Source organism: Netta rufina (assembly GCF_964035555.1).
Source record: "Netta rufina genome assembly, chromosome: 5".
NCBI classification, from domain to species: domain Eukaryota; kingdom Metazoa; phylum Chordata; class Aves; order Anseriformes; family Anatidae; genus Netta; species Netta rufina.
The window spans coordinates 17313073-17340182 of record NC_140128.1 but is presented as its reverse complement, the minus strand read 5'-3'; the positions used below and the strand labels follow the sequence as shown (position 1 = coordinate 17340182).

General features: G+C 34.4%; 1 protein-coding gene across 1 annotated transcript in view; it reads right to left on the bottom strand.

Moving 5' to 3' along the window:
• Positions 1-27110, bottom strand: part of SHANK2 (SH3 and multiple ankyrin repeat domains 2) — a gene marked incomplete at both ends in the record, with an annotated part of 300721 nt that overhangs the window by 172788 nt on the left and 100823 nt on the right. The window contains one exon of the mRNA XM_084287266.1: positions 23974-24087. Within this exon, the coding sequence (XP_084143392.1) occupies positions 23974-24087 (114 nt within the window). The remainder of the gene's footprint in view (positions 1-23973; positions 24088-27110) is intronic.

The following is a 27110-nucleotide window of genomic DNA, read 5'->3' as shown; positions in this document are numbered from 1 at the left end:
ATTTCTGATTCACTAACTATATTTCCAGTAAATTCTGCAAAGTGATGTTATTCTTTATAAAAAGCATATTTATTATTTATTAGTGGACAAGACTAACAGAAATAACACGCAACTATTAATGCTAAACAACTACAACTCAGCCAGTATCTTCACCCCACGCTCACAACTTCTGATCCTATATGACGGATTAAAGGGCACAAGAGACCCACTCTGAAGAGGGCTTATTGTGTGATATGTTTTTTTAAGAGAACTTTCTCAGGTAAAATGAATATAGAGAGATGTCTATCACAGGTTTAAGGAACACAACTAAATAATCTCCTAATATATACACTTTTCCTTCCCTAACTATTTCCATGCCTTATTATTATGCCTTAATCATATTTAATTCATAATATCACACCAGTTGCAGTATATTTTAGGTAGGAAACCAAGTATTCCTTTCCTAAGTGTCTGCTTATAGCTGAAGATAATATGAAACAGTAGATTATACTCCCAAGAACAAAGTTAGAAAAATCAGAATTTAATAAAAAAAATACTTTCATTTCTGGAGATGATGTCTGTAGGAATGCAGACCCCACTGCATAACCAACAATAAAAGAGAAACACAATCTGATACAACACAATCACACCAAGATCTAATCAAATCTTGGCAAAAAAACATTTCTGGTTTAGTTTAGGTTTTCCCCTGCTTGAAAAGAAAGGGGAATGGACCAGAAAGGCTCACATCTATGTTGTATTGCCCATAATTTAAACAAGCAAACAAAAACCTTACAAACATATACACAAATAAACCATATAACAATCTGTGGAAGATCAGGGAGTCTTACTTAACTTTTTGTTCATTTACTTCTACTAAGTGTTTCAAAGGACACTTTTTTTTTTTTTTTTTTTTTTTTTTTTTCTGGCAGTTTATATCATCCCAAATTTAACACACAAAAACACCAAAATGTACACTTTATACCTGGGAAGAAAAAAAAAAAAAAACAACAAACAAACAATCCTCCCTGCTGCACAAGACCTATTGAAAACAAACAGAGAAGCATGCAGGCAGACAGCAGATCAAGAACCCAAAGTTTATGTGGATGTTCACTTTTCATCATATTTCATCAATGTGGTCTCCCTTAACCATTTACTCATCTCATTCAAACACCTTCCAGTGGCCCTTTAGGTTTCAGTGCCCTCCGTGCGATATTTTTTTTTTTTTTTTTTTGCCACAATTTCTCCATCTGGCCAAATAAGTAGGAGAAGGTCTAGACAGGTTCACTGACAACTTAACCAAACCTTCCTTCTACCTGATTGTTCTGTGTCTCCACCAACACTGTTTAAGCAGCTTAAGCAAGTTATTAGAGTTTTTTGCCTCTAACACCCACATTTTCTGTGTTACATGAAAATAAGCAACTACTTTGATTTTATTTTAAGATATCGATTTTATGAGTGCACTCCTTCCATGCAGAGAAGGAGTGACTGTAGCCTACTTGAAAGGGACTGGGAGTGAAGCAAGCACACAGTGGGATGAAGGCAATATGAATTATATTTAACATGTTTAGAACACACACTGTTTTATACCAGCAATGCTTTTGCTTATTTTTTGAAATGAGGGTATTTTTGGGTTAGTTTTCAAAGAGTTTGCATACTGCTGGGGACACAATCTATTACGTAGGTAAGATAATCAAAAGTATCTCATCTCTCCCTTAGTAACCAAAGAAAGGTCCCACACACTGTCGATGACGAAGACTAGCCTGAAGAAAACAATTTGTTAAAGCAATACGACAGAGCACCTTTGCCACAGGCAGAAAGTAGAACAGGCAGAAGCATTCACTTCTGCTATCGAGCTGAGACAATGCACAAAGCATTTAGAGGCAGAGAAGAGTGCAGGAGGAGATGTTTAGCTGCACAGGACATTTATTCTGGAGAAAATGATGGATGCCTATTCTAAAGATTATCCTACATAAAATTTGGATGAAAATGCTGGGTAATGTGAATGTCAGAGCTTCCTTTCTGTGTGCAAAGCAAGCAAAGGAAAATAAAATACTGCACAGAAGTTTTCTGAAGGATATGTCTCAAAGTCTGCGTGATGAGCATAAAAATCTGAAGAAAATAGGTGGGAGAGGAGAGCAAGCGAGAGGAAAAGACAGACAGCAGGGCCTGGGAAAGGCAGCTGGTGTTGGAAACCGGTAAAGTGTAAGTGCCTTTGGGGCAGGCAAAGCGATAAACCACAGTATGTGAAGAGCTACAGGAGGTATACGGTTTGGTCAGAGGAACATCAAGGACTGATATATGAGAACTGGTACAATTATTTCTACCACAAAATTGTCTTCAGAGTAGTGTGTAAAATAGTACTTAGGAACAGTATTCAGGATTTAAACTTGAATATTTACAAATCAGGAAGAAAAATATGGAAACTCACCTGAGTAGGGTTGTTGCGTTTTTTGTTTGTTTGTTTTTATGTTTATTTTTTCCCCTCAAATACATTTAAATGGTTATTATTACAAATTTACAGAACAGTTTTAAGATAGAAAAACAAATTGTCAACAAACACCTGTAGCAGGACGAATCTAAATAAAAGATGCATGCTATACTGATTTGAGATGACACAGGAATATTTGGCAGAGTTCTTTCCATTTGAATTCCAGCCCCTTATGCTCACACTGTGTCCTCTTTGGCTTAAAAGGACTGCCACCTACTGAGTTATCCTTGTCTTTATATGGAATTAGGAAAGAGATTAACATTGCCTTCAAATAATGAGAATTTTGATTACAGATTTTTTTTTCTTATTTAAACATAAAGACTTGATGAAGTATCTAAATCTTTAAGGTTTAGAGTGTCAAGCACCATTTTGCTTTGCTGCAGAAATTATTTTGATATTGAACTGAAAAGCCCTGCTAGTGACTGGTTCAAAACTACAAGGTTGCTAGGTTATGATGAGGGCACATCAGAGATCAGCACAAAGATAGCCATCAAAGTAACAATATATCAAAGCATCTGAAGCAAAGATTCAGGTAGTGCAGAGAGCATGTAAAGGAGAGTGCTCCACCTTACCGAGCCCTTTCCCCTGTGCCACAGAAGCAATAAAACCAAGTGGCAAACAAGCCTGGAGAACGCTGCCTGCAGTAAACTGATGTTACTCAACGGCACTCGCAGAACAGTGTTTATTGCCACTTGAGATACTTCATCTCTCATTTTGAATTAGAACAAAATAGATGAGTCAGTTCTGAAACACAGCTAAGAAATCAATGATGACTGCGTTTATTCATCCTAAAATATGGCACTGACTGAGGTAAAGCAATTGCCCTGTAGCCAGCTGATACTTACAGCTTTTACTAGGACAATATACTTTTAATTGCTCCCTGTGTTCTGCAGCACTGTGATAGTTTTGCCACAAGTTTTATCAAGGAACAGTCCTTAGGTCTAAATGGAAATTCTGATGGACTTCTGAGAAGCAGGTTATCACGGCATTACAAGCACACACTGTCCCAACCCTATAAGAGACAATACCAGTAAGTATCTGTACTCGTCCTCTGATTATCAGAGCTTTCCTGCAGTTCTCCACAAAGAGAGCTGATGTTGTTGATTAGTTGCTTTCAGGTTTAAGGGCCTGGAAGATGTGATCTGTCCTAGAACTTTTCATAGTGATTGATTATTGCCTCTAAGGACTGTGAGCAAAGAACCTAGCAGATTCATACATCTGAATTCATCTATAATCTAAAAACATATTTCCATATACAGTAACTAGGAAAGTATTTTAAAAAATTACAGATTATTAGCATTCAAGGCAAACCACACTGCTTAGAAAGTGCAGCCTCTAAAATAACGCAACAAAATTCTTCCTTCCCCCATCTCTCCCACTGCCCTAACATGTCTTTTCTTAAGTTTTTATATTCACGCATGAATAACAGTGGATTGAAATGTGGTTGAATATTAAACATTATATATTATTTTCCCCTTAAATTCTGTACCCAAAGAATGCCATCTAGTGACCATCTACTGAATACAAGAATTGGTATCAATAATGCAACTCACTTCAACTGTTGAGATAACATATTACACATTAAACATGATGTGCATTTCATTTTGTTACTTTTTTTTTTATGAGAAACAAAAATAATAACATTATAACCTGAGTATTTTTATTCTAGAAGCAAGAGTCCTTGTTGCAGACACGGACATCTGACCTCCAACAGCGAATTTGTCATCTCCTCTGTGCTTCAGCTACTCCATCCAGAAGGTGGCTTCTGTCTTGCAGAACATTTTTAGGATAATTGCCTCCATATGTGTCTACAGCTAAGTACTGAAGCATTTATGGCTTCCCAGCATTTTGCAGACAGATGAAATTCCATTTTCCCTTGCTACCCCAATTTTTTCTCCTTAAGGAGAAAAATTAAAATTACTTCCCTATCAATTAAAAACTAATCACAGCATTTTCTTTATGTAAGCTATGTTGTTTTTGTTTGTTTTTTTTTTTTTTTTTTTTTTTTTGTGACAATATTGCTTACACTGCACATTTTGTTATAAAAGACAAATAGCACAGAAACATGTAACACATTTGAACACAAAACATTTTACAAAAATCCTAAAGGTAAGACTTTTCAACAAGCCCTCATACCATGTAATAAAGATTATAGAAGGCTTTGCGCTCCCATAACAAGACTTTATCTCAAATACTGAGCTGAAAGAAAGTATCCTAGTCAGTCCCTGATAAGGGCATATTTTGTGACATGTTACTGAAGACTGTAATATTCCAGTTGTATAAGAAGATCAGAAAAACAGAACGCCTTCATCTAAAAAATATTACCAAATGTATACTATTTCAAAAACGTTCCTATATTTTCAGCATTTTTTTTCCTGATATTAGAAAACAGATTTAGCTTTTGATTAATGTAGGCTAATACTTACAATAATCTTTCAGATTATTTTTGCCTGTATTTGAAAAAGCAAACTTTTGGAGGGATTCAACAGAAACAGAGATGAGCAACTGCTGCCATTACCCTCAGAATACAGGCTGGACTAACATGATGTTACTCACAAACTTTAGAAGCAATAAAGTCACATTCAGTTGATCACAGGAAAAACTAACTCCATTAGGGAAGTATCATTAGAAAACTTGAATAAGGTCATGTTCTATATATAATTTGATGGCAAATATGAACTCCTTAAAAGCCCTCTCATACTTGATGAAATTGTCTATTAGGAAATACATATTTAAAAAAAGGCTTTTGCATAATATGATTGAAAGCTGCAACCTATGCCAATTTTTAATTAATAATTACCATTAAAAGCTCACCATTAAAGTTAGATAGTTCCACTAGTTCCATGTACAGACAAAAGCACAGCACTAGACTCCAGGAACAGTGTTGTTACCATCCTTTTTCATCACCAGGTAGTGGATTAAGATAAACCCCTCACATAAAATATGACTATCTACACAGGGATTTACTTTCTACAAACAGATACGTTATAAACTACCTGAAAAAAAAGAAAAAAAAAAAAAAAGAAAAAAAAAGTACTGAATAATTCTGCATTCTTTTATTTTACCAAAATCTCTCAATTCATAGAAATTCATAATACTATAGTATTACTGCTTTGTAAGATAATCAGTACCGCAAACTAAACACAAACAGCAGCTGCAGTACTCTTTGGGAAACAGTTACAAGGGATGCTATGAGAGGTCTCAGAGAAAGAAGCACCTTCACACTCATTCTCATTTTTTTGGGGAATAAGGCAGCACACCCATGACCTTATCTGAAACCCAAAAGGAATTTAAACAAAGGGCACAAAAGATATGTACACCCTCAGCAACCAGAAGTTAAACTGGAGAATGAAATTCAAGCTTTGATTGTATCTTTTTAAAATTCTGCTGCTGTACGTAACAGTAATTGATTTTCTGTAAGGAAAAGATGCAATCAGCAAGTTAAGAATGTAAGAAGGCTTCTGAATATTGATATTCCAGATGAACATACCAGAACAGTAATATTTATTGAGAAATACGTTTCTAAACAGATGCTTGAGATTGTAATATATTAATGAAGTTAACTGATTTGTGTAATACAATATTTGAACTTCAAGGAGCCTTGACTTAAAAGATCACCAAATGCATGTGATAACAATTCAAAATATGTTACTGTTTCTGAAATGTTAGAAAAAAAACTATGAAGGAGATATGTTAATGAGCAGCGGGTCATATGTTCCATACAACTGTAGGATAGTCAGAAGAGTATTTTTTCTTTTTGTACTTTAGAATAATTTGCCAAGAACAGTAGGGAAGAAAAACTTTAAAATGTCTCTACATTCAGTCTTGATTAATAACAAGGCAGAGAAAAAACAACACAAATCAGTGGTACATTCATATGCACATAAAAGTATATCAGAATACATAAGCAAAATGAATACTGCAAAGTGACTGGCAAAACCTGACTTAACACATCAAAAAATAAATGGTTTAAAAACATATGGTATGAATAGGTTTCATAGGAGGGGGAAGCACAACATTATATTGTGCAGATTTTATATAAGCATTTTAAAAGTACCATGGAAGTAAAAATCATGAAAGACTAGCATGTAGTTAGGTAGATATGTGAACACAAATGAAAACCTAAAACTAGTTAAATTATCTGTGGAGTTGTATGTGCAAGTCAGTCAACTGCAAGACAAGAAAGATGAAGAAGTAAATGGAACTTTGCAGCTGCTACATCTATGAAAACATTTCCCCTGCAGTTATTTTCTGCTATGCAAGGCCCTTCTAATTTCTGTTCAATTGCTTATTTCATTAAGCTTATTTAATAGCAAAAACAAAACAGCAACAAAAAAAAACTACCTTGAGTTAACTTAAAGAACCAAAAACTGTTTTAAATAACTACATCCAGAACAGAGTTATCATCATCACCTCAGCCCTACTACTCAAAAAGTGTCTGTGAATAATTCAGTGTTTGAATGCATCATTTGTTACATCTTCTTATAAAATAAATTTTAGATTAAAAATTTCTAAAGTGTCATGCCACTTCTTAATCACCTCTGTATAAAAAGAATTTAGTAATAAAGTTGGCTAACTTCACTATTCTTTTTGACCTGAAGGTATAAACCTGCAATGGGTGGACAGCAAGAATACATGAGCCCTACTTCTTTAGAAAAACTAATATGAAAACAAGCTTCCCCCCCTTTTTGTAAGCTAAAGCCTTTCTCTAAATACAGACAGACTTTGGCAATAGTCCAGTTATAAAATTAATTTTTTTTAATATCTCTTATTAGCAATGATATAATTTTTAAAGTGTCTTAATACTTAATATCAGCCATATTAAAAAAAAAATAATAAAAAATATGCTGTTTAGTTCTGGGAAACACAGTTCCCAGGAAATCAGTGTTCTCTTACATTGGTCTTTTCCCAGAATGAGATTCCAGTAGGGACAAATGGTATTTTAAACCTACTCATCTCAGTATCCAAGTAATCTGTTTGAGAAATATGAAACTTGGGTATTAAGGAAAAAGCCTTGTTAGCTGTGAATCCTTTTAGAAAGCTTAGATTATTTTTTTTTTCCCCCTAGTGTACAAGAGACTACCTGTGGTACTGCTGGCAGCAGTATTTTTCTATTCTACCATCACCTTGGCCAAAATGTGGATGATAGTAGCCTATCAGCCATGCACAGAGGAGTCTGAAACACTAACTCATTAGTAAGTCTTATACTGGAGTTCAAGTAGTCTGCCTTATGTTAGGGAAATACATAGCATTGAATTAATTCAAAGCAAATCATATTAGCACAAAAAGGTCAAAAAAATCTACATGCGGATTTTCACAAAAATTACATATTGGCGCAGTTGTTGTGAATATATGAAAATACACAGTGAGTTGACCTGGTGGTTAATCTTGCATTGCTTTTATTATTTCTTGTACATTGTGCAAAGTTGATGTAAGTGTGCAAACCAAATCAGTACTGCTGGCAGAGTCCCTCAGAGCTCTTCCCCAGAACCATGTAGTGTGTCTGGAAAGACTCTGATTACCTTGCCAGAAATTAGTTTCTTGTGTGAGGCTGCTCCTGCTCCTCTTGTGCATTCTTAGCTTGAGTCAGGCAGAATTGACTGGAATATCAAGGAACCTAAGTTTTCCCTGTTGCCTGCTCCAAAGCCAGGTGATGATGGCACAGAAAGGAAGACCTGGACACTGAACTGCTGTCAGGAGAGGTGAGCATTCAGCCTAGCTTATCCTAGGAAGGTATGAGTCCCAACAAGTAATTGCTGTGTGTTCACAAGTTACAATCCTACCTGCAAGTTTTCAGATTATTTCAGAGATGCCCAACTGTACTAAGTCCAAAGGGACAACAGTTAAGTTTTTTACTAGTATTGGATTCAACAGTAATGCAGACCTTCCTCAGCTCAGAGCTCTGAAGAAAAACCTCCTCCTCCTCCTTCTCTTCCATGCAATTTCCCTCCCAGACAGGCTACAACAGGAGTGCGGTGGAAGCAGCGTGGTGACGGCCTGCAGGAGTAGGCCAGGGGACACTGCTCAGACACTAACAGGGTTCTCCACAACCGGTCACCACAGAAATTAGACTTCCCTCTCTCAGCTGCTAGTTAGAAGGAGTTTTCCCTGATGTCTACTTGAATACAAGACAAAGTACCCTTAAATTCTAAAATTCTATACATAAAATGAGGGAACAAATACACATAATTTATAGAATTACAATTTATTTTTCACATGCTGGAAGTGTGAAGGCCTAAAATCTCAAGTGCTCTTTAGACCCTTTTTTTTTTCCTCATCAATTTTGAGCCCAAAGGCAATTAACAGATTGTCATAATAAATAAATAAATAAATAAATAAATACATAATGCCCACATCACAGATGCCAGAGGTGTGAATATTTCCCTTGTTTAAAAAAAAAAAAATATTAAGGAAAAAGGTAAGAAGTGGGAACAGATCAAGAGAGACTATCCATATATGGCTTTTGTTTGCTCACAAAGCTTCAGCAAAAACGACTAGAGAAGTCAGAACACAAACACTACATCACTTCTGAGAATAAATAAATACCACAAATCAAAGATTAAAAATAGATGGAAATACATCCACATGTACCTTTAAAATTAGATAGTATTGTCAGAAGAGCTACCAGATACTTTTGTCTCCAACAGTTTAAGTTTGTGTCTTGTAAATAACATGACGACATGAAATATATCCATGTTGACAGTTGTACTCACAAACATGGGGAGAATCCCTAAAGTATTTCTACTTATTGACTTTCTGACTCATACTTCAACATTGTTTTAATATAGTACAACCTAAGCAACTAGATACTGTTTTTAAATAATTTATTTTGATTCTAAGTGGATCAGATGATAGCTTTTGTACTCTGCTCTATTTGTTATTCTGATTGATCTAGGAAAGAGGATAATCAACTATTTACTGAATCTCTACTGTTAAATCTCTACTTTTAAAAGATTCAGTAATAACACAGACGAAAGCAGCAGGAAGATTCTCATACTGTGTCATTTGTTAATAAAAGATTATATATATATACTTTTTATTATTATATTAAAACATGATTATTAATTTTCAGGAAATATCCAAAAAGTAAATATTGATGTTATAAAACAGGCATGGCAGCTACAAATCTGCATGTTATTGTGATTTAAGAGTGTAGCTATTCAAGACTGGAGCCAGTAACTAAACTATCTTCATACTATAAAGCATTCATTTGTGATACGTTAGAAAGATGCACAAAATGTACCTACATTAGGCATACATTTTCCAGAAAGAAAGACTAGTTCAGTGTGGTCTAAAAAGTACATGATCAATTTCTTACCTACTTGATCAAAATAGCTCTGTAAGAACCTTCTTAAATATTTGGCTGATGCTTTAAAATCCATTAGCTTGAGCACTTCCAATTAACTTTCAAACATGGCATACAAGTTGCAATATCCTACAAAGTGTGCTTAGGACTTTACAAAATCCTAATGATTTACTTTTGAAGATGAATATTTATAACACATTTCAATCTTTCTGTGCTGTCTACATGGTGATACCTCACCAAATCTCCAAATCCAGTATTGCTCATGTAAACTATTACAGTTTACCTTCAGGTTTATTTTAAAGTGTTGTATTTGCAGAAGTGAACCCTTCAACATCTATCAAAAGCAGTAAGTAATAATGTCTTTTTAGAGGTGAAGCTTCTAATTAGATAATCAGCATTACCTGCACAACTTAGATAGTTAAGAAGATATATGCTAACAAACTCAATTCCTGCTTAGTGAGGAAAAGAAATTCAGTACTGTTAGATAACTCTCCATATAAATAGAAGCATGACTGCGCACAAATTTGATTCCAAGATTACTTAAACTTTAGAATCATCAGCCATTATTTTAGGAACAAGTTATATAGAGTTCTACACACAAACTAACATAAAAAACAAACCTTATATATATTTCACAGGCTGGCAGCATCTCAGTGCACTGTTAAATACACACCCAAAACAGAAAGGAAGCTGGAGGCAATAGTGCACCAAAATATATGGAACTAACGGCACTTGCAACATCAGCTATTTTGCTTCCCAGGTGTATGTTTTCTCTACTTATCAGTCTTATAAACACTTCCCACCCCAAGCTACTTAGAGTTATTAAGCCCTTGTGTCAAGGTCTAGTACTGCGTCTACATGTACTACCAAGCATCTGCACTTTTTAACAGTATCGCAATATGTTTTGGGGGAATGGGGACCTGAGGACATCCATTCCTAAAAATAGCATCTTCCACAATGCAGCATAGAAGGCATCCTCTGAAGATGAGGAGACATGGAAAGAAAATAAGCACTAAGCTGTTCTTCAGCAATATTTTCTCACTTTGATAAAATAACTCATAGGGATAAATTACAAAAGATGAAAACTGGGGATTAGCTACTTTTAACTGTAGAGCAAGAATGTATGATCCTTCAGACAATCACTTCCTGTTTTCCTATGAACTCTACAATTGTTTCCATTAAAAAAGACATTCACAAGAAAACAAAAATCTTTCTCTTACACTTGTCCATCCGCTGCCCAGAAAACAGGTAGTACCTCACAGTGTCAGTAGCATACTTCACGCAAATCATATTTACATATGATAAGAGAATTAAAACAAATGAATGAGAATAATATAAATATTTTAAATATTCATAAGAAAACAAACTAAACCCTTACACCTTTCTTTTTGAAAAAGAAGCACTAATGAGAGAACAAAAAAAGTTTACCTGACTTGTATTTTCCTAATTATTAACTTTTTTTTTTTTCCTGAATTTGCAGTGGAGTGCACACTTCAAATACAGTGTGCTGTGTCGAAACTCCTCACAGTAACTTAATTTCAGATACTGTTAAATTAATTTTTAAAAGATTTTCACTTTATTTCCTTGTTTGAGTATGCAGATGAAACTAGAAATACACTAGAAAGAATATGTAATTTTCAATTCTCTCAGCTTTAATAACGGCATCTGGATGTTTGGTAATAGTTATAAAGATTAGGTGTTTCAGAGGTTACGTCCCACTCCAGAGCCAGTTAATAGGCTGGGGACAGAGAGGGAAAGGAAGAAGAGTCCTCAAAGAGCAAAGCTCAGGAGAAGAAATTGAAGAAAGCTGAGCTATGTGGTGATTAAAGGAATGGAGGGAGTAAGGCCTAGAACTGACCCACAGCTACAGAAGCCTTGATCGTTTACAACAGAAATTAATCTTTATTTTACAGCTTTATATCAGAACTATCTGGAGATAGAGAGTCTTAAGAGTCTAAAATTAAATTGGATATTAAGATATTGTCACCAAGGAACTACAGCAAAACTGCAAGTCTCTTTTCCAGACAAAGGAGTTCCTTATCTCAAGATACTCCCTTTCTTACTCTTCAGCCAGATTTTCTTTCTGTCTGCGAGCATTACTTTATCAGCAGCTAACAGCCTACATCTAGGATCATACCAGTAGTTACAATGCAAACAGAAAAAAATCAAAGGATCACATTTCTATTCTAATTTTGTGTTGTATTTCTCCTCTGGTTTTTATCTAAGCTTTTGTTTCTGCAGTACTAATCAGAGCACTTGTCTATAAATTGCCCTTCTGTCTTCTGGGGCAAGTACTTAGCAAAAATTACCATTCTTTCTATTGCATTTTAAACATCCTTTGGTTCTTAAAAATAAATCTTGGCATTGCCTTTTGTTCACTGCACTTAACTGTATCCTGCTCTTGGATGACAGAATCTTAGCAAAATATATTTGTGATTTTTGTAAAAGTGCCATGCACAACTCCTGTATGTGTGTACATTTCCTCTCAATCAGAAGTCTACTATTCACTTCGAAGTCTTAAATGAGACTAAAGATTTTGCAAAGATTTTGTCCTGGAAAATAAAAGGAAAAATTTAATCTACAGGATTTTACAGTCAGGAATATAACTCTTTCTTGTATTTCTTCTTAAATATTGACCAACAAACATTGTTATAACATGGAAAATAAATTGTTTTTCTAAGTTATCTGAGAGAGAAAACATTTAGAATGGAAATAGCAGCTGAAATTAATTTTTTCTTTCCTTTAAGTATATTTTATCTTTAGATAACTATTTAGTTCTTTAGTTTTTTTTTTTTTATCTTGCATCTTTTTGAAGTGGATAGACATACTAAAACTTAGGCTAAGAAAAGGTAAAGTTTATTTACACCCAGTGAGGAGAATGTAGCAACAGACAGCCAACAACTCACTGATGATACTCATCACCATGAGTTTTCTGAATTCACTCAACAAGTTTCTTTTTTTTTTTCTTTAAGAGAAACAACTGTGTATGCTTTTAAATTATATGCAGCTAGGAAACCATATTTTGTTTGTGTCTCAGACTAGCTTCAGAGTGCATGTCAGTCCATACCTTTGACCTGCTAAAATATTTATCTGCATCTAAGTTTTCACAACTGATAAAAAAAAATTCAAATTTCTGTCTTGAACTATTTTTCAAAGGAATGTCAGATAATCCACCCTCCTCTGGTGCCTATTTCCCTCTCCTGCATAGAAAGGTAGAACAGGTAGAAACATTAATATCATAGACATTTATCATTAGGTGAATGAATTGTACCCACCACGGCTTTACTGTCTACATGCAGTCAAGTAAACTACATGAATACTACAGAAGCATCATGGGTGGGATTAATTGTTTTTAAGTGCTTTATAATTGTCACTAGCTCATTACTGCAAAGTCAGGGGTACTTGTTAACTCCTGCTCTTCAATCAGTGCGTTACTGAACAGATGACTCAGGCGGTAGTTCTCTGCACTATCAACCGTTAGGACTCCCGTCCTTTCCACTGATCATTGATCATTTTTCCAAATGAGTCTCAGAACAGGACAGCCTACCAAATAAGATATAAATATATGTATTTAAAGCACTCTGCTTCAGTCCACAGTGTAGCCACACAAACCATTTTGCCACTACAACAGTACAGAGAAAACTGTGAATGGAAAATAATTGTAATTGACAAACAAAATACTGCTGCACAAATTTTGCACCCAAAAAAGATGTGATTATACAGACAATGATGTACATGCATATATATATGATATATAACTACAACTATAAAAACTTAGTAACTGAGAAAGTAGTAATTTATTTTTTTTTGTCTTTCACATAGTCATGTATAAGCATATCTGCGTGAATTTTAATTTAAAACTTTACAGAAATGTTGGGTTGTTCTTGTGTCAAGGCACTTTGCAGCTGGTAATTTGTCAAGTGCAGATGTGCTGGAAATGTGAAACGCCTTCCTTTCCCTTCCATCCTACAAATTGGCCAAGACTTATAACACGGAATCATTCTTAAGCACATCCTTTCCACTGCCACGGTTTTCTAATCCCTATCCGTTTCTCGATGTTGTTGGTATCTGACTGGTTTTCCTCAGTCAATTTTTGGTTTGACCATGCCTATCTTTCATAACATGTATGAACATTCTCAGCACACCCTGAAATAGCGATACTTTCAATCATTCATAGCAGTGTGGTTGCAAAGACTTCTACTCTTGTTAACTAACTTCAGCTTTCCATCTCCTGAAATATATTGTTACACAGAAATGTATCTAACAGAGTAGAAATACTTTTCTTAACTCATATGATCCAACATTTTAACTATTCAGCCAAATTTAATATTATAACTTCTGGAGGTTTCCCGTTAACCTTTACTACACAAACTAATTTTTTTAATGTAAGGAATTTTTAGATAAATGAGACAAGGATACATTATATTTAATTTCCTTAAAGTACTAATTTGTCATACAGATAATTAAATTTAATTCCTTTTATTATTGCCAGGAGAGCAGCCAAAATATGTAACTATTTAAAATGTCTCTCTAGATATCATTAAACTAGTGTTGGAATGTGCATAAAATATCTATAAACATGAAGACTATGGCTTCCTGTGATTTTCGTTTAATTAGTAGAAATTTAGCTACTAAAAAGTCCTGAAACAATACACTGAAGTCCTTTTCACTTGTATGTAAATCAAAATTATCTTGACCTTTAGAGCTATTTTTAGGTATTTGCAAAACTAATTCATTCTTTAAGTTGTTTACAAATTCCTCTCTTTACACAGTTGTGTAGTGTTTGATTCTTCATGAGGAGTCACAGCAGTTTCTTCAGACAACAGTAAATAACAAATGCCCCTTTGTCTACACCCAACAATTTCCACCACAAGACAGCTGACAATGCAGGGCCTGAATTGAGGGTTAAGAAACTCAGGGGGCATCTTCCATTTCAAATCAGTAAGCAGACACAAATTTCAAAGCTCCATTCTAAATGTGACCTGTTTTTAAAAATAATGAAGCCAAGTTCAATTACCATTTAAAATTCAATGTATATTTTAAGTACAGAATTAGAAACTTTTGCTTGGGTTTGTGTATTTTAACTGAAGACAAATAATCTGTTCCTGGTTTGAAAAATAAGGCTATCAATATCACTGTGATATTCTTTCACTTCAGTACATAAACACACTCTGCAATATTGATTGTCTGAGTAAGCACAGCCCTGGCATGGCGCATTTCAAAGCCCAACCCTTAAAACCAATGCCACAGAAAATCTGCTGCAGTTCCTAACTGGTGCCTTCTGACTCTGCCCTCCAGGCAGAACATGGAGTGGCTGATACTAAGAAAAAGACACCTGTGAGATGTCAGAGTGAGACAGAGATAAATTGAAAGGAGATGGTATGAATAACCCCAGTAGAATAACTTCTTTGCAAGCTCTCTGGCCACATGCCAGGCCACCTGAGATACTGGAAAGGTCTGGGGCTGCCTACCTAGAGATGATCCAGCCCAAGAAAGGTATGCCAGTTAGAGAGAAAATGGTCCCCTTAAGAAGAAATTAAAAGCTTTACCTCACCAGCTGTGGTTAACAGTTCACATGGCAAGTTGAGATGCCAGAGTTTCCCTTTGATACCAATCCAGTAAAAAAATTAACAGCTTTCTGGCGAAAGAGAAACCACTTACATGGTTTTCACTACAGAATAAAAGCTGCAATTGGTATGTAATGTAATAACTTTTTTTTTTTTTTTAATGAATCAAAATAGCATGCTTGTTTTCACACTACTTCTACAATGTTCAGTTACTATCATCAAGCAGTATATTATCAAGTAATTTTTTCGCCATCAGGCACTCACAGATCTATTAGCAAGCTGGAAAAGGCCACTTTCCTCTCGCTTTTGTTGCAGGCAGGTATGAAAGCAAAAAGCAGTGACGTAATTTAAGATCAGACTATGGACTATCTACCAGGTGCTGCTATTTAGGTATCATTTTCTTGAACATCTCCAGCACTGCCATTACTATAAGGAGACACTCTTATCATCTTCCTTAAATTATTATGAATTTGAACTTAGATAATTGGGGAATGTTTCAAAGAGTTTTCAGCCTCTGTTGTCAAGCCTTTAATCTGAACCATTAAAAATAAGAGGGGCAAAAAAAATAAATATGTCATTTAGTACCAGAGAATACAGAAGAAAAGGTGATTTACCAACACTTTCTGAATACACGTAAGATTTGCCTTGCTTTGTGTCAGCCATTTTAAGCAAATGGTTTTCTAAAGAAAGTTTTAGGTTATGCTAAATGAAATGAGTTAAATGAAATACCACACTTTATTTAATCCAAATACATACCCAGAATTATTTTAACAGAAGTTATATTCTGAAATAAATAATACATATATAGGTGTATCAGCAAATCCTTATTAAGCAGTATTTCAAAAAATAAAAAGGGGGGGGGAGGGAAGAGGGTATGTAGAATAAAAAAATAAAAGCTCAAACCCTACTCCTACTATAATATAACATACTATAATTGAAGATATTTACAGAAAGAGCAAAGGCCAAATATATTTGATTGTAAGATCATAAGACACTAGCAAGTAACTCTAACCAAGAAAAAAAAAAGGAACTATTAGTACAGGGGAGAGATGTTAATATAAATGTATAAATTCTTAATAAAACCTGAAATGATGCAAAATTCCAGAAGGAAAAAGCTATGGATTTTGCCTAATAACAATGGAGATATGCCAAATGATTGGTTAAAACACGAACCAAAAAAAAACATTGGTTTAAAACATTGAAAAAAAAAATTGACTCTGGACTTTGATGGTTAAAAAAAAAAAAGTGTTAGTCTGTGTAGTTTTCATAAGAACAATGAGGAATCCAAAAGTTACGTGTTATTTCTAGATTGTTAGTACACTGCATAACGGTGCTTCTCAAATTCTGCCACAGGCTCAAGTATCCTGTCTTTAATAACAGGGCTTAAATTCCTAAGAAGTTTAGATCACTTAATAAATCATTCATTATATACCTTTATCTTTTTCATACTTCTTAAGTAATTTGTAACATTAGAAAGTTTTGGTTTCTTTATATGTTCACAAGCTTTGAAAGTTACTTCTTCACATTAGATGGACTGAAATTTTGTGCAGAATATGTGAAGGAAACTGTGGAAGTAAAAGGAAGGTACTATAATGGTAACTGCTTTCTTTTCGAGACACTCTTCAGAATTTGCACTTTTTATCCTTTATTGTTAGATGGACATAGAAGAAAAAAATGCAAGAAGCAGAAAAGAAAAAAAAAAAAAGTGCACTTGCATGTCTGAATTCACACATCAGCAATCCCAGATGCATTTGAAATGTTGAGTTTCCTAACATATAAGTTTAATTTTATATTGCTGTGCAATTTAATTTTAGCCTATTTCAATGCTTTAGAGAATTGTGTTGCTCCTTTTCAACTGATTAGAGTTATTCCTAAGTGGCTCTTAGCAAGAATGAAAATCAGAGTGAAAGGGATGAAGTGCATGTCAGCTGAGGAGATGAAACAGTAAAATATTATGAATTAAAAATTACTTATTCAGAGATAAAGATGCAGACAGGCTTAGCTCTAGATCTAGGCTTATATTTTCTTTATTTTAAATAATTATTCCATGTTTTTGCTTTATGGTGTTCTCAAAAACTGGAGGAATCATGGAATCTTTATTTTACTCTTTCTTGAAACCAAGCTCATACTGTTAGCAAAAGAAAATCACTCTTAATTTGAGAGGGATTATCTGACCAGTGAAATCAGTTGGTAGACTCCGTCTTCCAAAGGACAGATATCCTTCCTACAAATACTACTGTTATAGTAAGAAACTTCTGTTACATCTTGGTCAGAAGAGCAGGGACTGGAAGTCTGCAGTGTCTTTTAAGTTGGCCTTGATCAGACAGAACACACATCACCAGGTTGTGTGGGAAGCACATTACTCCACCCTATAGCTAGTGTGTAGACAAAAACAACTCTCAAGTTACCTCGGCTTCTGAATTAGTATTATTATAGAGTGATGATTCATTTAGAAGTCTTTTCCCAAACTGCTGTTTATCATTACTGAGAAACACAAATGCTTTGCTCAGCAAAGCTAAAGTGCAGAAACTTGCTGAGATTCATTCTTTAAATTTCCACTACTTGAGACAAAAACTAGAGTTGATCTGCATCCTCAGCTACAGAGAGTTGTCAGAATTGGTTGACTAGTATTGAAACAAGCTCCTAAATCACCTGGGTTTTGAGGATTGGCTTGAAACCAACTCAGATCTAGTTCATCACACTGACTTTTTTGTTCCAGGATAGATTATTTTTTCCCACTTTTTGTTGAAATGGAATGCAGTTTATACAAAAATGTAGTGGGTAGCATATTCCTGATCTTCACCATAAAACAGAACACTGTTTTTGTGGATACTCACATCCACATCATTGCATGGCTACATAGGTAAAAAGAAACAGGTAAAGGAATTATTTTATTACCGAAAAATCTTACCTACTGGAAAACTGTATTTTCAAGTTGCTGAAAACGCAGAAGCAAGCTACGCTGAACGTTTAGGTACAGACATTTGGAGGCAGAAATCCCACCTTAGATGCTAGGTAGCATCTGTTCTGAGCATCAATGACACTAGAGGTCAGCATGGGAACGTCTATATTAGCATTTTAGTCTGGGCCAGGCACATGCTTTCTAAGTACTGCCTACTCTGCTGTAGCCCACAAGACTGAGCAGCCTTAGAGTTTGCAAACTGGATCCTTTTAGGAGGAAATTAAATGAAAGATGCCACTGGTGGTTGTTCAATCAACATGCCTGGATTAGAAGTAGTCTGAAATAAACACCCAGGACTCCAGTGTTACAGATGCTGGGTTCATTCTTTGGATTTGCTTTCCACCTCTTGGACTACTTGCTAATGTAGATAAAGTCTCTGACTTCTATCTGTAGTAGAATAAAAAGCACTACTTTGCCAGGTGAAAAATCCCAGTCTAGATTTTATGTAGGAACATGCAAAGAGAGCATTGTGAAGTACAATCTTAGAAAAGTAAAGACCATCTAAAGTAAAATAGACAGAAATATTGTGAATATAAAAACTGGTAGTCATTCCAGAACATTTCATCAGGTGTCTAAAAATCACCAGCTAAGAAGATGGCTACAAAAACTAATAGTATCTATGAAGCTATTGTAAACAAAGCAAAACACTCCATCTCATTTAGTAGAGCAGCTTCAGAAAGAAGTTAAAAAAAGAAGGAAGGAAAGAAAAAAAGATGGATAGAAAATGAGAAGCTGAGCAGTAAGTATAAGTCAGAAACAAAGGATTGTACAGAACTGGAAGGACAAGTAAAACAGTATTTAGACAAACTTGGCTATTAAACTGAATTGAACGGTAAATAAAAGATGTGTATTTGAAAAGGACAAAATTTGAGAAATAAAGTCAACTTGCTAGGAAATCAACTGGTATCTGAAGCACAGAGATTTGTAATGTCACATCTTCTCCTCACTCATTGAATTAGACATGCTACAACTATGTATAATGTGTACCCTAAGGCCACAGGACAGAAAAAAGCACGGAGTTTGCTACTTAGTGAAAAATCACCCCAAAGAGGATATGAAAGATGAGCAAGGAACTCAAGGAAAGGTACACTGAGAAGGCCAAGAGATGAAAGAGAATTACTAAAGTGAGAATTACTAAAAGACACACTGAGTCTGCCTGCATTTCAACATCATCTGTAAAATCTAACAGTTCTACAGGCACATCAGTAGAGAGAGAACATAGCAAGAAGGAATAATGTACAGTAAAGATGGAATGTAATTAAAGATAACTTCTAGCTTGAAAACTAAATGAATACTTCAGCTACAAGCAATCAGATTATCTATATCTGAGTGCTGAAGGACATGGAATATAAAATCACAAGTCCAGTAAAAAACATATTTGTAGCAAATCTCTTAAGTCGGAGTAATACCTTATGATGGAAGAAAAACAAATGAAAATACTTATACTTAAGTAGGAGGAAAAAAATTGTGTCTTCCATTGATGGTGGACAACTGATGTTATGGACAACTTATTCTTCTGTAAATCATTTTCCATTGGACAGTATTAGGCAGCAATTCTTAATATTTTTAAGAATGAAAACAAATTTTAAGGATAGAGTAAATGAGTAAAAGGAAGCCTTGCTCTTCTATGGATAGAAAAATTAAAGCTACGTCATAGTGCATTCTTGGTGGATACAAACTATTGCTGCCAGAGATTCAAGATGACTTGTGATTCTGTGAGCTGTACCCCTTAGCTAGTAAATTCTGTTAAGATGTCTGTTAACCCACGGTAGTGCCTCACATTTCCATAAATTTCAGTTAACTTGGATTTAACATGTATGAAGCTTCTCCTGCACAGAGCATCATTCTAATCCACCCAGAACACTTTGACACACATGAAAACCGTATATTTTTAAATATTTAGGAATATAAAAAAAATAAATCAAGAATGGAATGTATTCATAACTAAATAACATAGGAAAACTGTCAATGCAGAAAGAAAAAGTATGTAACATTTGTATTGTGTTTTTGTTCTGGGAGAAAAAACTAAGATGCTGTATCAATCTCATCTGAAGGTGTCCTGGTTTCAGTTAGCACAGAATTAATTTTCTTCCTAGTAGCTGGTGGAATGCTGGACAGAAGGAATACTTCAATCTCACCTGAAGGAATACTTTCGACTCTAACAAAGCTACTGGTGAATGTTAAAAACTGCTTACTAAAGCTACACTGTTTAAAATGAGATGGTACAAAGATTTTGTGCCTAAGAATTTTGAAAAAGCAAGCAAAGGAATTTAGCAGACCACTGATAATTATTTTCCTTGTCATTATTCGTTTTTCATTAGGTCTTGAAATACCAAGGAAACTTCATAAGACTGAAAGAAAACATGTTCTTTGCCAGTGCTATTAAAGGGTAATGAGACAGGCTGGATAATTAAAAGCCTATAAGCCTAGCATCAATCGTAGCAAAATAATGGAATAATTCCTACAAGGCTCAATTAATGAAGGATTAAAGAAGGGGTATAGAATTAATGCCAGTCAATATGAATTTTTTTGGAAAACAGAACTTGCCAAGCTAGCATGATATCTTTGAAGAGATCACAGGAACCAGGTGCTGTTATGTGCTGCCTACTTCCACAGAAGAGTCTGGATGGCAATGAAGTTCCCTGAAAATTGAACATGTCTTACAAGTGAGATTATACATCAGCACGACACGAAACACCTGCCCGCCAGTTTTACTGGGCATGTAGTGTTTAATTGTGGTTTGTTTTTTCCAAGAACTATTTCTCTTTCTTTCATTCATGGTGTGCAAATGACAAGCTACTATTAAACATAATTATTCAAACTTAATAGCAAAGGGAAGCTGTTTGAAGAAATGTTCCTAAATCTCATTTGTAGAAAAGAACTCTTGCTTTGGTCCTGGTCTGAAAAGAGCTGAGTTTGAAATTCATTTCCTACACATTAAGACGATCTACTTACTAAATCATTATCGTAAGGAGTTCTGCCGCTTTGCAAAGTCCAAGATGCAAATTCTTGCAACTTCCACATGTTTATGATGTTTCTCAGCTGATGTTCTTTCAGCAGTCCCAGCAGACCTAATTTAATTTCTAATCATTTCACCATGCTTAACACATTTTTTCTAAATTACTTTTGCATTTGTACTCGGAGGGAGTACAGACTGATTTTTGCTTGTAAAGCTCTCTTCTTTCATTTCCATTGTTTCCTATGCAAAAGGAATGAAACTGACTACACTGAGCAATTCAGTGATTAGCTGCTTTCAGTCTATACCATACTTCAATAATAATATGGTGCACAGTGTGCATTTCACATATTATTTCACACTTATAGCCCCAGCTTCTATCACATCACACACAGAAGTATGTACCTCATTTATGCCCTAGTTGCAGGCCAGAACCCTAAATTTTTTTCCAGAGAGCCCAGCAAAATACAGGAATGCACTCAAAGGTATAGAAAATGTGCCCATTCAAGTTTGTTTAATTATATTTTCTTCTTTTTTGGAGAAGAAGAATATTGTATTTAAGGACTTTAACTAGTGTTAACATTAAACAAGAAACAAATACAAGAACAATCAGAAAGACAATAGTATGCAGTAAGTATAAATTTGAGTTTTGCCAGACACATGGCATAAGTTTTCGTAATTTCATGTCAGAAAATTTGTAAGATGTTTCTGTTGATATTCTTTCAGCACTTTCAGATTTGGTAATCCTTTTGCTATTCTCACAACATTTTTCTTCTTAATTTGCATTTTACTTTGTCTGATCAAAGCAATATTTGCTTGCAAACAACCTTGTCACATATTAAAACAATCATAATATATTGAATTTACTTCCTATACTGTTTCTTGAGAAGAGCTTAAAGGATTTGTGACAAACAGGTTTGATTACCTTCTTTTTTCAAAACCACTGTATATGACTAAAGGTAATGCAAAACTTCTTTCATATTTCAGAACTTCACTTAATGCCCCTTCCCAGATATTTTTTTTCATATTTGGACACAGATGCACAATTCAAATTTAATTCAGAGCTGCTATGAATCAAGAAACATGTTTATGATAGATGTCTTTCTGAAGTCTTTCAGTTAAGTGGCCACAAGATGTTATTGAAGGATCTTCAGAACAGTTGTGTGGCTCTTCCATAACTCATGTCCCACACAGACTGAATTTATTCATTTTCCATAGTGTTTCCAAAAACTGAAATTTCACTGGAAATTCAACTTGTGATTCCTTTCTAGTACTTGAGAACTTCATTGCTCCTAGATTTTCCATTTCCAACCTCAATCTTTCTTTTGTTTAATATTCTTCTATGATTTTAAATTCTGTTTGTTTGTTTTTCTTCAGCCCTTTCAGGAGCTACACAACTATCACAACTATTCTCACTATTTTAGAGGCTAAATCTGTTCTCTCAAACATTAAGCTTGGTTTTGCCTCTTCCTCTCTCTCTCTCTTTTTTTTTTTTTTTTTTTTTTTTAATTTCTCAAAAGAGAAATGGAAGTATAACCTTTCCATACAGTGCATAGTTATCTAGAGCAGTGTTCTCGATGCCTCATTCCCTCATTCTTTTAAAGCTTTCTTATTATAGAATCTACCTTTTCATGTTCATCTTACCTCAGCTTCCATTGTAAGCAAGGAAATTAAAATTATTATCAAATCTTACAAACATTTTCAAATCCTTACAACCCTGGAATTACCTCGTCCAGTGAATTCTATTTCATTATATCTTGTTTATACATACACGTATACCCCTATTTAGTGCACATGCAAGAAGTAAAAAAAGTATGCCTGTGTAGTTTATAATGGCATATATAAAATAATAATGTTCATGAATCAACAATACTATATATAAATTTTAGTGTATTTTCTGTGTATTGCCAGGAAGTTCTTAATACATCGGAGATCCAAAACACATCAATAGTTAAATTAAAACTGCACACACTCATGGAGAACATTAATTATATTCTTGGAGCTCATTTATAATGAGCTTTTAATTGGAGAGTATGCCCTCATATCTTAATTCTTAAAAGGAGAGAAATTACGAGATGTTAGGTAATTCTTAAAATAACATGCTTCAGTGTACATATTTTCTTTCTTTTACTATACATGAACAGTAAAGACTGTTTGCCTAAAGTCAGTCTTCCTTTACTTATGGCAGTTGAAGCGTATGATAACAGAGAATTCTATTTCATTTTTAATCAGTAAGGTTGTAGTGGGACGTGCCCTAATGGATGCTGCCTCTAAAATTTAGCAAAAAGGTCAACAGAGGGAACCTTACTCCCATGAAAAGGAGATTAATACATTCTATGACTACCTCAAGTTTGGGAGACAACTGACCAATTTTCCTTCTATTATTTATCTAATTAGTCATTCTCCAATACTGTATAAAATAAAACACAGCATTATGTTTTACAAAATGTCTGAATACATTGCTATGTTAGAGCTTTTGCAGAACTTCACAGCATAGTCCTTCATTAGAAAGACTGTTTGCTTGGACAGCATCCAGTAAAATCTAATCAATATACCCATCTTTATTTTTTAATTCAGCAGCTCAGCTTTATTTAATTCTCCAATTTCTAATATTGCATAAAAGCACTGCTGTATAACACATTACCATCTAGGCTGCTAGTCCAGATACATCACATTTGTCATTGCTAGAATTCAACAAGAACTTGATATGATTACCTGGTTTGCTTTCATTTGGTTTACACTGAACTTCTTCAACACATTCTGCAGGAAACCATCCAACATGTCCCCGGGTGCTGCCTTCCCAGAATCCACCTTCACCAATGCTTAAAACTAATCACAGAGACACAAAGGAAGCATTAGACTTTTTTGTCTTCTAATATAAATACCAAGATTATTTACATAACACATTCAATAATAATTGACTATCATGTTTGTAAGAGCAAACATTGTACAATAATTCAAATTCCAGTGCCTCAAAAGGGGGCACAGAGTAACCTTAAATTAAGAATCTTCCTGATCAGTCTTTGCAACCCCTTCCCGAAACCATTCGTGTCAGAAGTTTTTGGGGCCCTGACATATTTTTTTTCAATTTTCACTTTTTGCATTCCTGCTTTTATCAGGGATAAATGTATGGCCACATTAATACCAAAATTCTGCTTGCCTATTCAAATTAACCTGAAGTGCTGAACGTCTTGTAACACTGGACCCACATTGAAATTGGGAATTGGGTTTTTGTTTATATGCATATAAAGAGATGCATATGCATATATATGAGAGAGAGCTCTCATATGTTTCATACTTCCTAAGCAAAGATACCACTTCATTTAGTGGGTAGCTCCAGAGATTTGTAATGTAGGTCAAGTAATATGATTTAATGGTTTGAGTATACAACATATACTTGAATATCCTATAGGTGTGATACACAATATACAGTCTTTTGAAACATTTCTGTGACTTTTCTCAGTAGAAGATAATGACAATAGGGAGCAGAATGATTTGCCAAAGGAAGAAAAAGCTTTTTACTCTAGTACCAGTTACCTTGATAGTAATCTTAGGACATAACAAACATTGTAACAAAAGACTGCAGAATAAAAATGTATGTTTCTATTCGTCAGCAACTGGAGCTGAAGTTCTTACCAATCATTGTATTTTAGATTGAAAGAACATAAATGTTCTATTAAAAAACACTATATATTATTTTGTTAGAATAAATATGATATTATAGACCAATAAAAATACAGGTAGCTCTTCTAAATAGGTTGATTGGGAACAGCTCGGTTGTACAACACAGGTCTACAGAGTACATCTGTACAAAACACAATGTTCAGTCTAGAGGTCCCTGAGCTACCAAAAATAAGCCTGTGGAAGTTAAAGCGGCACAGCTCCATTAGCAGTGTGCTAGCTAAGCAGCCAAGCTAACTGGCCCTGCTGAAAATCAAGGCTAATTAGCCCAAGCTCATCTCTTTCCTAACATATGCATATGGTTTTCAGGACCTGGAATAATATCTCTGCAGGGTATTGCAGTATGGTAGGGATATTAACTTGCTCAGAGCTATTTTGATGAGCTCCAACATGAGCACTCTTTGCACTGTTAAAACATGCCTTATCAAGCTTTAAAATTGTAGTCCCCAAGCCTGAATGCAATTGAATTCTGTATCAGTGGAACTGCTGTGACTCAATGGCTTTGAATTTGAACTTGATTTGCACTGCCATAGAGTCAGATGAAAAATCAAATTGATGATAGGCAGAAAAAAAAAATAATATATATATATATATATACATATATATATATACACTGATAATACTAAAGTAGTAGTAAGAAGCTTGGTCTAAAAAATCAGGATCTACAAAGCTGCATTTGAAATTAAATATTTATCTAGTTTGTCATTAACGCAATCTTAAGCTATTTGTGCTGTTGCCTAAAGAGCATGAATGTCTATTAGCAGAAATTTGACAGAAAAATATTTTTAAATAGATCAATTTTAAGTTCTTTTCTACTGTACATTCAGATACACAGATTCCATGAACTGCATACTTACAGATCACTTTCAGTGAGAAGTACATAATAAACCCCAGGAAACACCCATTAAGGCAAAATCTGGATGGGTTTTAAATTTACAATTTATCAAGTATCTCTCAGACTTCATGTATGTGAGGAAACCTATAGCCAACTAGGAAGTTAAGAGCTAATGTGGAAGGGCACTGAGCTTGGAAGACAGCAACAATTCCACAGTGCTATGGAAGCCAAATAAAATTTGTTCAGCATTCCTTTTCTTTTAGGTACCTAAGACCTATTGCTAATGTTTACATAAGCAGAAAATTGCATCTGTACATTGAAATGCAAGTCAAAATGAAGAAACAGGATCTGTGCTTTAATGATTTTAATAAAACAAATAATACATAAATTAAAGTATTAATTAATATAAATTTGGGGCAAAATTAATGAAAAACGTTGATAAATTCCAATTGTTCTTGAAAATTGTTAAAGGTTGTGTATAGTACTACCCAAAGTAAATCTGATAACTCAATGTTACATGAAACAGAAGCCTGTTCATATACCCAATACCAACTACTCATCATCTTTCAATTCATTTTTAACAATGTACCCTTTGTTCACATAAGAATAGAGTGTATTTCTTACATATGAGATTATAAAGTAGGAAGACATAATTAATAATATACATATAGGTATTGTAAGTATTGTAGCATCCTATTGTACACTGATTTAACTTCAAATAATACATGATTAACTTCAAATAATAAAGGATTCCAACCAGCTGAAAGAAACTGCAAAATGTGAGACAGCAAAAGACACGTAGTGAGGAGAGTTTTCATTTCTAAATCTCAGTTCTGATTTCACTCCACAAACCAGCAAGATAGGAAGAAAAAAAACTACTTAGCAATTAAGAAAGACTTCCCTAATTCAGTATTTTATTAATCTGTCAGATCTGCTATTTTGATTTTCCAAATTACATTAATGTTTCAGTCTCCAAAAAGCATTTGTGCTGTGAGAAAGAAGTTGGGTACATCACACCCATAAAGTAATTTCATAAGTTTATGTTAGCAGCTGATAAAACACTGAAGTCAAGATGGGAGAAGGAATGTGCTTTTTAAGTCTATATGTGAGTGCAAGGCAAAAAGTGGACGTGCAAAGCAAAAACACTCCCACTTTAGATCATTATTGCATGAACTATTAAATATTAGCAATTGCTAACAGCAAGAGCAAAGCAGTAATACCCTTAGACATGCCTGAAGACATAACATCTATGGAAAAGAGGAAGAAGAGAAAATGAGGTATTGCCAGAATGCAGCCAGCCTTCAACATTTTGGTTCAAGATGAGAGATTACATCTA